At 42.0% G+C, this 15,091-nt stretch overlaps 1 protein-coding gene and 1 long non-coding RNA gene across 2 annotated transcripts; one reads left to right on the plus strand and one right to left on the minus strand.

Moving 5' to 3' along the window:
- Positions 1 to 2,039: 2,039 nt before the first annotated feature.
- ZNF300 (zinc finger protein 300) lies at positions 2,040 to 8,531 on the plus strand. The gene is made up of 4 exons (XM_023754123.1): positions 2,040 to 2,107; positions 4,600 to 4,726; positions 4,964 to 5,090; positions 6,269 to 8,531. Exons 1-4 carry the CDS (start codon positions 2,096 to 2,098, stop codon positions 7,809 to 7,811), a joined length of 1,809 nt encoding a protein of 602 aa, XP_023609891.1. The 5' UTR covers positions 2,040 to 2,095; the 3' UTR covers positions 7,812 to 8,531.
- Positions 2,083 to 5,062, minus strand: LOC111826130. Its single transcript, XR_002829383.1, has 3 exons — positions 4,837 to 5,062; positions 3,950 to 4,130; positions 2,083 to 2,382 (listed from the first exon to the last, which is right to left on the minus strand). It is a non-coding gene; the product is annotated as an uncharacterized LOC111826130 (long non-coding RNA).
- Positions 8,532 to 15,091: the final 6,560 nt, after the last annotated feature.

The following is a 15,091-nucleotide window of genomic DNA, read 5'->3' on the forward strand; positions in this document are numbered from 1 at the left end:
GCTTAGACTCAAACTGTGACATTTGTTTCTCCCATGGAGTGTTATTATCGATTTCTCTGCTTAGTTTTTGTTTTGTTTTAAACCCAGGGTCTCTAAGGGCTCCCCTGCACCTGCACAAAATAGAAGTGAGTTAGGGTGTTGAACAGAAGTTATATCAGACATCTACAGCCAGTATGGCTCCCACTCTTTGCCACCTGAATTGTGCATGTGTCAGAATGCTTTAAAAGTATAGCAGATTTGCAAGTCTCTAAACATTCAGTCATTGCTGGGCTCTTTGCCCAAATATTTTAGCAGTTAGTATTCCCCAGTACTCCTGTAAAATCTCTCTGCAAAGTTTGCGCCTCACTGGTTTGTATCATCCTCCTTCCCATCACTTGCCCTCCCTCACAGCCGCGGCGCTGCTAACCACAGCTGGGAACGAAGGAATTCCTCCGCGTACGGAACAGCAGGGACCCTCAACAGGGCGGCTCCCATTCACACACAGAGCGCGGGGGCGGCCACATTGCCTCCGGAACAAAGCCGCTGAGGATGCGAGGTGTCAAAGCAGCCGTGTACGGATCAGCGCAGGCTCGGAGGCCCCTCGCTCTGCTCGCCCGGACAGGAAGCGAGAGAGTTCATCCATATGGATGTGACAGTCGCCTCGCATTGAGCCGTGACCAGTGACCGGCGTTTGGGGACCTGAAAACGCAGCCGCAGGTCAGAAGGCGGATTGGCAATGAGGAGGGAGGGGTCCGTGAGGGTCAGTGATTGGAGCTTTAAGAAGTCTTGGTGGAGAAGGAATGTGGGATTGGTGCTGCGTTTATTTGGGAGTCTGGGATGGTGTGAACTATGAGACTAGTAATTGGGGAGTGATGCGTCATTGACGGGGTTGTCTGTGGAATCTGCAGTGGCGCGTAAGGTGACACACTGGTGGGGATGACTGGGTCGGTGATTTAGGGGACGCTGGGAATCAGTGATCGCTGAGGGGGCTGTGGACTAAATGATGGGGGTGCCCTTGTGGTGGTCAGTGATGTGATGGGCATAGGGGAGTTCTGTGGGGAATGTGATTGTTAAGCCCCAGGATTCAGCGATTTGGATGGAACAGTAATGGTATCAGGGCATCATGGTGATCAGCCCTAATTTACTGGAAAAGGTTTTACATCCATTAAAATTTCCACAGGTCATAGGACACTCGAGTTCTTAAATCCATCATTGCACCCTTAATCTGATGCTCCCCCCAGAAATAATCATTTTAAAACAAGACCAAACAAAAAGGATAGGATTATTATGAAAAGTGTGATTTTGGACCTACTTGTTTCTAACTTTATTGAAATCATTTTATATTTTATTCAAGAAACATTTATTGAGCACCTGCTGGGTTCCGAGAAATTGGTGTGATTTTTTCTCCTGGTTTTCCTTCCAGATCTGTTTTGATAAAGTGTCCGTGTCATGGGAGCGCTCACGTCCTCTGAACCAGTTCAGTCCTGTCTGCACGCCTCCAACTGGGACTGAGAAACATTTACCAGGTATGTACCTTCCAATAAAATTTAAACAGAAAACAGGTCGAAATCAACATTTAGGTCCATGAATATTGATTGGCAGGAGAGTTTGCCGAGTTGAAGGAAAATAATAGAGTATTGGAATGCAGTTGCTGGTTCTTTCTAAGGAATAAAGAAATACATTCCATAGTTTTCCATTTGGTCATTGCCGTTCTTATTGCCAGGGATCTCCATCTGCAGTTAAATCTTTATAGAGATCTATCCATGTGTATGCCTTACGGAAACATTTTACAAATATAATTGCTGGTTCATAGGTGGGAAAGTAAGTTGTCAGTAAATCAACATGTAACATCTTCACTCTATACAATTAAAAAACCTTGTCTAAGTTCTATCTGGTCAGAAGAGGACTTCTTTCACATGGTGCTTGCTGAACATTCTGCGAGGACCCATCGACTTTCTCCACAGGTTGGCCTGTCATCCACCCAACTTCTGGTCCCTGTTGTTTGTCGAATGGTGAATACGGAAGCTGCATTCTGGGTCTGGTCTGTGAAAACGTCCTCCTGACCACCTGTTTTGCTTTTTTCAGGCATCTGTTCTTTTAGAAGAGAGCAGAAAAGATGAAGTCCCAGGTGAGTTGCTTTTATTTTTAATTTTTTAAATTTCCTCCTTGGTTTTCCACATATTCAAATGGAAAAGTTAAAAAGAGCTAAAATTTGGGTTAGGTCACAGGTAGGCAAAATAAAGATCAAAACTTAAAAAGAGTTGCTAGGTAATATGTAGATAACCTGGCCTGAAACCATTTAAATGAATTGATGTACTGATTTTTCAGATCTTCCTTGCAGACATCATCAGTTACAGGTCTGTAAAGAGGACTATCTCAAGAACGGTTAGGCATGGTTCTTTCCTAGGAGGAACGAGGGAGGAAAATGGGGTAAACCAAGTGGAAATCAACATTGACATATAGACATGAGTGCAAGGAACTGTTACAGCAGAGAGGGGGAGGCAACTAGCTTTATAAGGAAGTTGGAAATAGGATTAAAAGATTATTGAACTTTGGGTCATGAAGGAAGGTAGGGTGAGGATGGAAAACAGCATTTGCAAAAGTAAAAAGAGCAGAGTGGTTTTAGGAAGGCTGAGAATTTGAGGAAAACCAAAGTGGAGGCTGTTTCATGTAAAGTTTGACTACAAATGGTATTGAAGTCATAAAATATAAAAGATCATGTTTACAATAGCAAGGAGGCAGTGGTTAAGAACCCAAACTACCAAATCAGAACACATACTTTTAAATCTCAGTTAATCAATCATATATTCAGTGTGTAACCTCTGGCAAGTGGTTAGTTAAGCACTGTAATCCTCAGTTTTCTCAAACATAAAATGGGGCCGAAACCGGTTTGGCTCAGTGGATAGAGCGTCGGCCTGCGGACTGAAGGGTCCCAGGTTCGATTCCGGTCAGGGGCATGCACCTGGGTGGCGGGCACATCCCCAGTGGGGGATGTGCAGGAGGCAGCTGATCGATGTTTCTCTCTCATCGATGTTTCTAACTCTCTATCTCTCTCCCTTCCTCTCTGTAAAAAATCAATAAAATATGTTTAAAAAAAAACATAAAATGGGAAAATTAATAGATTTGTTATGAGGATAAACTAAATGCTTGGCAGCTTGATGGTCTGAATATGGGACGTGGGGTGGGACGAGAGAAACTATAAGATTGAGATGAGGCTATTTGTATGTTCCAGGAGGATGGGTCCAAAGGAGGCTTTTTAAGAAGGGGAATGTTGATATTTGAAAACAATATTTAATTTGTTTTCATTCTGAAAGCAATGTTTTATAATAATGGAATATTTAGGAAAGACTGACAAATAGTTTAAAATAATACAGATCATTCAGATTCTGTTCGATGACAACTGTTGTGAACATAATGCTGACATCATTAAAATAGTTACTTCTCCCTCCAGAAACATCTTCTGGCTCTGCACTTACCCAAGTCCTTTATTTTAATGCCATGTCAATAATTTCTTGGTGAGGTGTTCTTCCCCCACCCCATGAATATTTCCTGCACATTTCTTAAGTTTGTTCTGTGATATTGCTATTTCAATTGATGTATTTCATTATATTACTGGCTATTGAGTATATGTAGTAGAACTGTTGAATTCCAGAGAAGCTAAGATTATGTTTCTATAAAATGAGGGGATTCAATTATGATCTAATTCAAGAACTCTGACATTCTGTGATTTCTAAGTATTATGCTTAGAAAGGCCTTTTCTCCCCTATAATTATTAATAAAAATTCTCTCATGTTTTGTTCTGTTACTTTTATGGCCTTCGGTATTTTTTATAATTTAAATTTTGGCTCCCTTTGGAATGGATTTTTTTCTGTTTTCTAAGACATCAGATACGGTGTATTAGTTTGCTAGGACTGCCATAACAAAGTACCACAAACTGGGTAGATTAAACAACAGAAATTTATTATCTCACAGTTCTGGGGGCTAGAAGTCGAAACTCAAGATGTCAGTAGGATCGGTTCCTTCGAAGGGCTGTGAGGGAAGGATCCGTTTCAGGGCTCTCTCCTTGGATTATAGATGGCCATCTTCTCCGCATGTCTCTTCATATCATCCTCTTCTCTCTATGTCCTCCTGTCCCTCTGTTCAACTTTCTCCTATTGATATGGACATCAGTGATATTGGATTAGAATCCACCCTAACGACCTCATGTAACTGACTACATCTGCAACGACATATTTGCAAATAAGGAAACATTCTGAGGCACTGGGAGTTCGAATTTCCACATACGAGTTTTCAGGGGAGACAATTTAACCTGGATTCAGCATTATTCTTTACCTGTTGACTATCCAGTATTTTTACTACTATCCATTGAATAATCCACTTTCCTCCCAGTTATTTGAATGCTGCCCTTATCATATATCAAATTATCATTTGTATTAGGTAGACATTTTATTATTTGCCTCTTCTGTTTTCCAGGTCTATCTGGCTCTTCCAGCTAATGACAGTATATTACATTGTTTATCCCAGATAACATGATATAAAACCAAGTGTAGATATAGTATTGCATGCTCTAATAGAAATAAGAATGACCACTTCAGATTGAACAGGAATATACTGTTACAGGGGTTAGTATCATTCAAGGATGTGGCTGTGGATTTCACTCAGGAGGAGTGGCAACAACTGGACCCTGCTCAGAGGACCCTGTATAGGGATGTGATGCTGGAGAACTACAGCCATCTGGTCTCCATGGGTAAGGATGGCTTTCTGCATAACTCAGACTTGTACAATCCAATACCTTTCCTTATCAGTTGCTGTGGTTAGGTGGTTCCTGACATATAATGACTTTTATGATCCTCATACCTTCCCAAATGGAGGTCATTACTCTGTTGAGGGCTACCTGGACTGCTTCATTGTACACTTGAACGGTACCCTCTCTTCTTCCTTCAATATAGTGTATCCCAGTTCCTCTGTGTTTTCCATTTAATAGGGCATCCAGTTTCCAAACCCGATGTAATCTCCAAGTTGGAACAAGGAGAAGATCCATGGATCATTAAGAGAGACATGTCAAATTGGATTTATCCAGGTAAAAATCTGGCAGATGGGAGACAAGAGAAGTGAAATATCAGTTTGTTGGTTTATTTTATTTAACAGATTGGTGCCCAAGGCTTATGTTTCTATCCTTATTGAAATCTCTTATTCTTTGCTGCTGTGCTGAGAATTTAGTAGGCATTCAACTAATAATCAATTAAATAATTATAAGTCTTTACAGGGGGAGCTATTTCTCACTAATCCCCACTCTTTCATTCATACACACACACACACACACACACACACACACACACACACACTTTATGAAAAGTCTTAATAGGCCATACAAGATACATAGGTTATACTTTAGAAGGTAAGACTTCCAGGTGCATGGCTATACAAAATTAAATATCGAATATAGCTTCCAATTTTAAAAGTTCAGAGAAAATTAGAATCTAAAGAGATGCAACAGAATTTAAGAAGGTATTTTTAGAGTATGCAGCAGTAGCTGCTTTGAAAGATATCAAGTATTGATGATGCCAAAGGAGGAAGATGAAGTCAAACTGCTGTAGTGTGGTGGGGGCGTGGGGAGGGAGTATATGAGTTAGGGAAATATGGCTCTTCTGGGTGAACTTTGCTAGTTTTATTTGATGCATATAGAAGATAAATGTACTGAATGTGGGAAAGATATTTATGAGGAATAGTGGAATTCAAGTTTGGATTCTTGGTGTGAATCTGATATTGAACCCATAAGAGGATCGTGGATTATTCTGTTGTTTATATTATTTGTTAATTAGGAATGTAGACAGAGAAGTAAAGTATTTTGAGTACCAGAGAGTACTTATTTCTTTAGATAGTGGTGGCAGGACAATTATATATATATATATATATATATATATATATATATATATATATATGGCAAATGGTTTATAAAATAAATGAACTAAAAAGGCGAAAGGTGTTTTCATTAAGAAGGTGGTGTAAATGGGAAGATGCTAGTATAGTAATCCAAGATTAGAGTGATAATAACATGAACACTTTTCTATCTTCTTCAAGTCTATCTTTGCCATGGATATTTCTCTTTGAGATCTTTGTATGTCCATTCACTTGATCATACTATATGCTGTACTATCTGACAAAATGGCCTGTCTCCACCCTTGTTTTCTGAGTTCATCTACATTAGATCAATTATTGGTTTCACACCTCTGTGTTCTGTTAACTGTTCTTTATGATTGTTTTATTTATCTTTCTTTTCTTTAGACAGGACGAGTAACCTTGAAAACCTCCAATCATGTATTTTTGGGTCTTTTTCCTTCCATAATAAGACACTGAAAGGAGTCACAAAGGATGGTTCATTGTACTCCATTTTAAAAGTATGTCACGTTGATGGCCAGCTGCAGAGATGTCCACAAAATCAAGACAGACTTTTCAGTCAAGTAACAGTTATCAGTAACAACAGAGTGACTGTGGAGGCAGGCCATAAATATAAGGCATTGGGGAAAATGTTTCAAGAGTTCATAGAGCCAGATACTTCAAGACAAAGACCCCATAACTATGATGAATTTAAAAAGTACTTGAAATCTAATATTGACCTACCTAGTTGTAATGAGATTGGTTCAAGAAAAAATCCTGATGAGAGATTTGGATGTGAAAAATCATCTAGCCACGATGTGTCCAATTTTAATCTTGAGAAAATTCAAAATGGAGTAATACCCTGTGATGGTAAAAACATTTTAACTAGACAATCCCTTCTTCATTATAAGAATGTTGAAACTAAAGAGAAAACCTGTGTATGTATTACATGTGGAAAAGGCTTTGCTAAGAAGTTACAGCTTATTGTACATCAACGAATTCATACTGGAAAGAAACCATATGATTGTGGTGCATGTGGGAAAGGGTTCAGTGAGAAGTTTCATCTCATTGTACATCAGAGAACTCATACAGGGGAGAAACCTTATGAATGTTCTGAATGTGGAAAAGCCTTCTCTCAAAAATCATCTCTCATTATACATCAGAGAGTCCATACTGGGGAAAAACCTTATGAATGTAGTGACTGTGGGAAAGCCTTCTCCCAGAAATCACCCCTCATTATACACCAGAGAATCCACACTGGAGAGAAACCTTATGAATGTAGAGAGTGCGGTAAGGCCTTCTCCCAGAAGTCACAACTGATTATACATCATAGAACTCATACTGGAGAGAAGCCATATGAGTGTACTGAATGTGGGAAAGCTTTCTGTGAGAAGTCCCACCTCATTATACATAAAAGAATTCACACTGGAGAAAAACCCTACAAATGTGATCAATGTGCAGAAGCCTTCAGCAGGAAGACAGAACTCATCACACACCAGTTAATTCATACTGGGGAGAAACCTTATGAATGTACTGAATGTGGGAAGACCTTCTCCCGGAAGTCACAGCTTATCATACATCAGAGAACACATACTGGAGAGAAACCCTACAAATGCAATGAATGTGGAAAGGCCTTCTGTCAGAAATCACATCTCATTGGACATCAGAGAGTTCACACAGGAGAAAAACCTTATATATGTACTGAATGTGGGAAAGCCTTCTCTCAGAAGTCCCACCTCCCAGGACATCAGCGAAGTCATACAGGAGAGAAGCCTTACATGTGCGCTGAATGTGGAAAGGCCTTTTCTCAAAAGTCAGACCTTGTTTTACATCAGAGAATTCATACTGGGGAAAGACCCTATCAGTGTGCTACATGTGGAAAAGCCTTCATACAGAAGTCACAACTCACTGTGCACCAGAGAATTCATAACGGTGGAAAAACCATAATGAAGTGAACACAGAAAAGCTTTCAGTATTAGCTCAAGCCTTAATAAATACTAGAAACCTGAATAATTTGATAAATTTGTGGAAGACATCATTATACATAAAATTTTACAAGATAATTCATGTCTGTAGTGTGATGATATGTAATTCAGCAAAGATGATGCAAAACTTAATCTACATGGCATGTATAGCTTTGAACTGAATGGTCAATAGAACAAATTATGTATACAGAATGATGTCAAGTTACATATTCCTTATTACACAATATAATAATAACCAGACATTGTGAAATTGCTATTAGCTTATCATAGTTTTGGCCATACAGCCAGACCCTATAGAGGACATGGAGAAAGCTTGAATAAAAGAAAAATAAATTCCTAGACATCGCATTATAAGGAGGGGCTTAGCATGACCCCTAATGATACTTGTAAAATTCTTGTGCAATGATGGAAAGAGATAGTTAATCAAATGCAATAAAGGTGATGTTTATGTGTTTCCCCATCTCAAGCATATAGATTGACCTGTATCTCTGGAAGTGTCCTGAACCTTGAAATGGATGCTTCTTGACCAGGTATCCCCTTTATTTCCTTCACTGGGAATTTGGAATGGTGGAAAGACTTTGGTACAGAACCAGATGGTCTTGGGTTTAAATCCTGGCTCAACTATTCAAAGATTGTGTGACTTCAGGCAAGCCTGCTTTGCCCATCTGAATATTTTTTTTATTGGTCAATAAAAGTATAATACACAGCAGATTTTTAGTTAATATTAGTCCTCTTTAATACTCTCTCTCCTGCCATAACAGGTGTTAATGTCTAAAAGACACATCTGTACTTGCACTTCAGACACTCTTGCTTGATATCTCGTTCCTATGACTGGCTCATTTACTGTCTTTGGTCTTGGTGGCCTTGCTTATTGCTATGTTAAAGTGACATTTTATATTTTATTATACTCTTATTATTTACATACACTTGCCTTAACTGTGGTGACTGCACATAAAGACCCAGTCTAATATCTCTTCAGTTCCTTTCTGACCCCTGCCCTGCAGCCTCAGCTGTTCTCCCTGAGAGCTGAGGGTACTTACAGAGGAAACTGTTGGGGTGAGAAGTCATGCCTGCCATCGATTTGAGCATTTGATATCTCTAAATTATTTCCTGCCCTCCTTCCTGTGGTTTTACCTGTTTGTTCATGAGCAGCTTTAGAGGAGGACCTGTGCTGGAGGTGCCTGTAGGAAAGCATACCTGGAAAGGATGAGGGTGTCTTTATGAATAAACAGTTGACCCATGTTCACCTAGTTCCCACTTGATTCCTTCACATTTCCTGCTCACTTGATCCCTTTCTTGCATGGCTGAATTGTCTATTGTGAAAAGACAGGCCCCTTTGGGGAGAACCTCTGCAGAGGAGAGGGCACACCTGACAGAGATGTGGGCCAATTCCTGTCTCATTATGAGCAGTGAGGGGGTTGCTCCCCAGAGGGAGAGCACGGGCTGGGTCATTTGTCTGGAGGCTTTATCTCTTTCTTGCAGGTGGGAATCTTAGGGGAGGTCTCGGGGGAGGGTTTCAACAGAATCGTGGTCGTTACTGATTGGTCAGTGTCAGAGCAGGGGCTCATCAGTCATTGCAGCCGATCCTGGTGTCACCCACATGGTTTTGCTGCTCTTCTGGGCAGTTGAGGCCTAGCTGTCATTTCTAGGGAGGTGACCTTCTGTATCTGGGTAAATTACTCTGCCAGTTTGTTTAGCTCTCTGCTTCAGTTTCCCTAATCCACTTGTCTTAGTTTACTGGCCTGTCTCATTATGAGCATTAGCTATAAACTGACAGTAAAGTGCCAGTTTCACAACACCTGGCACAGAGTAGGCAAGCAGCACAATGAAGCATTTCTTCCCACAGGAGACATCAATTCATTACACAGTAGACCTGACCTCGTGCCCTATGGAGCTCATAATCCAGAGAGGAAAGCAGCCAGATCCTTTTAATGTTACTTGGCTGCTTTCTTGTGGTACTTACCAATCTACCTTGCATGATCCGTGATTTAGCATTTGTGACCCTCATGAGCCTGAGCCAATGAGGAAAAGAACCACTACAGTTCACCAGTGAACATCCTCATACACCTTTGTACACTTTTGTTCATATATCTGCAGAATACATTCCTAGAGGTGAGACTACTGGCCAAGGGGTATGCACATTTAACATTTTGGTAACTACTAACAAATTGTTCACGTGTGCACAACCATGTTGAACTACCTCTGACATAAAATCAGTGCATGACCATCATGAGGAGACAGACCATGGTTAAAAATAGAGTGCTTTCTCATAGTTAAAAATAACCCACATCAGATCAGGTTGCCTGTGTTGGAGTAATAAGTTTTCAAGAATAGAGTTAGTGATCTGGATTCTGTAGAGGGCATTAGAGAAGCTGACATCTAAGGAATCTCTGAAATTCGCCCTTGGGAAAACCTCTCAAATGTGGCTCATTTGGCCCTGGGCCCTTCCAAATGTGATGTTTTTTCCAGATGAGTCTCAGAGAGCACCAAAGACTGCAGGACCAGCCTTTGACTCCTTTCCCTCGTCACTCCAGCCTCATCTTCTAGAGTTTCTGCTAAGTCTTAACCTCTGGTCTCTGCTTGCCTTTTACCTCAAAGACAGGTATGTACATTGTGCCCTCGGTGAAATGGCCCACATATGGTTGTCAGGCTCCACTGGTGATCTCAGGAGGTAAACAAGGTTTTTACAATAAACAAAAAAAAGATGTTCTCTTACATCTGAAGGGAGACACAGGTGAAGATAAAAAGAACAGCTAGTGGCAAAGCTTGACATCAGATGGAGGCGGCCAAATGCAGATGTTTGGCTATGATTTTGAAGCTCTATGGAGGAGCTGGGCTGGTGGTAAAGTTGGAAAGTTCTCAGCACAGACATAGGTAAAACCAGGAGATGGAAGAGTTCACCAGAGACAGGGGAGAAGAAACAACCCAGGAAGGAAACAGAGAAGGAACAGTCCAGGAAATAAGGAAACCAGGAGAGTGGGTGTTCATTGGTGCCAAGAAGGCGTTTCTAGTAGGAAGAAGTGATCAGCGGCACTTTTATACAAAAGCCAGAAAAATGGCTCCATTCGAGCAATGCCAGAGTCACTGTGACCCTGGGCTGATATCACACAGCAGCAGCCAGATGTCAACCTCATTTATTTAAATGACTCACATGCAAACATTCTTCTTTCAGGTGCTCAGCCATAGAGATTCTCATGTCTCTCCATTTCCCATCAAAGTTTAAACCATTTTTTTATGGAGCCCTGACTGATTCCGAAATTTTGGGAACACAGTGGATGTCTTCCTATATTCTTCACCCAGTGCCTTTTCAATTTGCTACTCACCTCAGAGTCAGCTCAGGCCAGCAAAGGGGTAGGTCCTGGCATCCACAAGTGAAAATGGATTCTCTCACTGTGGGGTTTACCTCCCAGGGTTTAGGACAATCTCTCTTTGCATCTCTAGGTAAGGGCAGTGCCCATCTCTGTATCATGAAGTAATGCTTGTTGTAACTGGGATGGCGCCCCTACCATCCATCGCCCCTTTGCTCAACTTTGGTGCTGGTGTGATGTTTGCAGACAAACAGATGAGTATGTGTTGTGTGCAAAGATTTTGATGGCTCTGTATCTTGGAACACAGCTGTGTACAGGGAACAGGGGCTGTTGTATTGCACAAAAGACCCCAGTGAAGTGGGATGACTAGGATCTAGAACACAGAGGGAAAGTGGGGTCTAAAGAGGACCTTTCCTTTCTGATACAGGAGGAAAGCGTGGTGTCTTAATCCATTCAGGCTGCTACAACAAATTACATAGACTAGGTGGCTTATCAGAAACATAAATTTATTTCACACACTTCTGGAAGCTGAAAGACCAAGCAGGGGATACCACACGGTCCTGTCCTAGAGAGAACCCTTTTCTATAAGGGACTAATCCCATTCATGAGGGCTCAACCCTCATGACCTAATCACAACCCAACCCCCCTCCCCGCTCCCCCCCCCACCTGCTGACAGCGTGGGACCAATTGTTCGGTTGTTCCACCGTTCAGTATATTTGCATATTAGGGTTTTATAGATATACTTTGTCCATGTATCTGCAGAATAGATTCCTAGAAGTGTTGGCCAAAGCGTATGCATATTTTACATTTTGATAGCTACTAACAAATCGTGCACATGCGCAGTGTGCTGCACGGCCTCTGATGTAGACAAAAATCAGTGCATCATGGTCACAGGGAGAGAGAGGTTATGGCTCAGATAAAGGGAGGACTTTCTATTAGTTAAGAATGTCCCACAACAGACCAGACTGCCTGTATTGGGACTGTAAGTGTTCAAGAATAGATTGGATGGTCAGTGTGCTTTCATGGGCATCACAACATTGGGCATGAGGATGCAGGAGCTGGCATCCAGGGAGCTCTGAAATTCACCCGCAGGAAACAGAGCAATTTGGAAGCACCAGGAACCTTCTCCTCGTGACAAGACCTCCAAATGGTGGCTCATTGATCCTTGGACCCCTCCCAATGCGATTCATTTTCAAGTGAGCCTCGGAGCACTACCTGCTTTGCAGGGGCCAAAGCACCCTGGCCCCACTCAGACACCACAACCTGGGCATGTGCCCTGATGGGGAATTGAATCCTAACCTCCTGGTTCATAGGTCAACGCTCAACCACGGAGCCACACCAGCCGAGCACTGCACTTTTTTTCTCGCTTCTCTTCCACCTTTGTCTCACTTTCCCAGTTTCCTCTCTTGGATTTCCTGGGACCATCTTCCAAATAAACACTTGCACCCACGTCCTTCTCAAATGCACGTTCTGCATCACTGAGCTTGGCGTGTGCTTACTGTGGTGGTTGTCAACAGTTTACTTTTACACATTAATCAATCTCGAGTTATGGAAATAAACAATATGGTTGTAATATACCATTACCTAGATGGATAGAGAGGGGGCGAGAGAAATCGATTCAGCTTTCTAACATGGTATCCTATAGTTTTCATTCCTTATAATGTCCTTCTCAGGTTTGGGCATCAAAGTTGTGCTGCCCTTATAAAGTGAGGTGAGGGGTCTATCCTCTTTTTCTGTTCCCTGCAAGGACAATTGGAAAATGCATAGGCAACGCTTTCCATTAAACAATAATCTTTGACCCTTTCTTAGGAAATTATTGCCAGGAAATTATCAGACAGCTGAATGGGGATTTAGATGCAAACATTTGTCCTTTATCAAAATGAAAAGTAGAAACAAAGTAGGTCTTTTCCAGGAAGGGATGCTACAAAGAAAAGGTACTGCAGGAAAAAAATGTCAACAAGTTAAGAAATGAATGAGTTTTCTCCCAATAATCAAAAACAAATGACTAAAAAAAGAATAATTGTGATGATCACCAGATGGCAGTGTGGCTCTTTTTTTCAAATGGAGCACTTCACCATTAGTTCCAGAAGTTTACAACTTCATAAATCAAGGTTCTTATTAGGAGAGTCCTGAAATCAAAACTGAGAGCTGTAAGGGACTCAGAACTTACCTAGTCCTGACTCCTCACACCTTTCCCACGCCTGCCTTTTAGGAATCTCCTTCACAGGCAACCTCCATCAGGCAATAAGGTTAACCCCAGCACATGAGAATGCCACCGACCAAAGCAGCCATGGAGATGTGAGGGAGCTGTGTACCGTAAAGTTCTCTAAATGAAATGTGTTTGGTCGGAGAGAGCCCAGGATCAGATACATACAGACATGGGATGAGACAATGGACTTCCTCTGGAATTTCTCACAGATCTGGGATTTCTCACAGGTCAACGTGCCAGACACAGATACCTGCTTCTTCTCCCTGAATCCACATACTCCCCTGCAGCTGAAGCCTCCTCAACTGAATACCTCAGCTCATGTCCCCGCCCCTCACCCAACCGCAGTATAAAAAAAGCGCCCCCCTCCATGTTGGCGTGAATCCACGTGCCCTGTCTTTGGGGGTACGTGCGTCTCCCGGGGACGCAGAATAAACTTTCCTTTCCTTTCTTTTCTGATTCACTGGACTCTATTTCTTGCGCCGCCTCCTGAGCCACCTAACCTAACAAAATGTACCAGTGACCCTAGCCAGCTCTGCTCTCTTGTGCCACGTAGAGCTTGTCTGCTCTCCCCTCCAGAACTTTTTGCTTTTTTTTTTTGTAGTGGCATAAAAATATTAAATTCAAAATAGACACTCATGAATAGGTTTAAAAAAATAAACTTCAACAATCTTGTGTGAATTTAACAACAGACTAAACCAACAGTCACAGACTAGTTTCACAATGTTAGGTTAGGTGGCTCAGGAGGCGGCGCAAGAAATAGAGTCCAGTGAATCAGAAAAGAAAGGAAAGGAAAGTTTATTCTGCGTCCCCGGGAGACCCACGTACCCCCAAAGACAGGGCACGTGGATTCACGCCAACATGGAGGGGGGCACTTTTTTTATACTGTGGTTGGGTGAGGGCGGGGGCCTGAACTGAGGAAGTGTCCGCAGCAGGGATCACCACACATTCAACTGAGGGAGTCTCAGCCGCAGGGGGTGGGCGGGACATTCAGGAATGGGTCAGTATCTGTGTGGGGATCGCTGTGAATTCAGGGAGAAGAAGCAGGTATCTGTGTCTGGCACGTTGACCTGTGAGAAATCCCAGATCTGTGAGAAATTCCAGGGGGAGTCCATTGTCTCATCACATGCCTGCATGTATCCGATCCTGGGCTCTCTCCGACCTAACACACAATTGGCTCAAAAATGCACATTATAGCAATTACATGCAAGCGTTATTTTTTTAGACAATTTTAAATTTAATTTTACTTGAATTTCACAAAAGAAAAAGAAGTTGATGGGATTGCTGAATTCATATAAATATTTCCTCTAGGCAAGAGATACCTCCCCAAAAATATCCCTTCAAGATTAAAAAAAAAGAAACTGAGAACATTAAAGGTTGTAGTCATTATGATTTTTTTCCAAGGACATATTTTCATTTTTGTTTGTATAAACTGACTTCTTGCTGTGAAAGATGAGTTCCTTGGCCCAGCCACACTGGCATGAACACGCAGTTCTGAAAATACTGAAGCCCTTCTGTACCAGTTAGTAAATGTCAGCTACTGGACTCTCCCCAGAGCTCTCCCTCTCTCCTGGCTGCCCCATCCCACCGCCAGGACCAACCCCAACCCCCATCTCCCCGGGACCCAGAGCTACAGGGGAGATGGGACTGGTCCCCTCTCCTAGTCCCTTCAACACCCACCACTTCGCCCCAAGCAGCCATTTGTTTTATGTAATGGCCATCAGATAAGGCTTTGT

Source organism: Myotis lucifugus, unplaced genomic scaffold (genome assembly GCF_000147115.1).
Source record: "Myotis lucifugus unplaced genomic scaffold, Myoluc2.0 scaffold_56, whole genome shotgun sequence".
Classification (NCBI taxonomy): Eukaryota; Metazoa; Chordata; class Mammalia; order Chiroptera; family Vespertilionidae; genus Myotis; species Myotis lucifugus.

Coding starts and splice junctions, on each gene's coding strand:
- ZNF300 (XM_023754123.1), top strand. Junction 4,727..4,963: donor CAGCCATCTGGTCTCCATGG/GTAAGGATGGCT, acceptor TCCATTTAATAG/GGCATCCAGTTTCCAAACCC. Junction 5,091..6,268: donor GCAGATGGGAGACAAGAGAA/GTGAAATATCAG, acceptor TTCTTTAGACAG/GACGAGTAACCTTGAAAACC.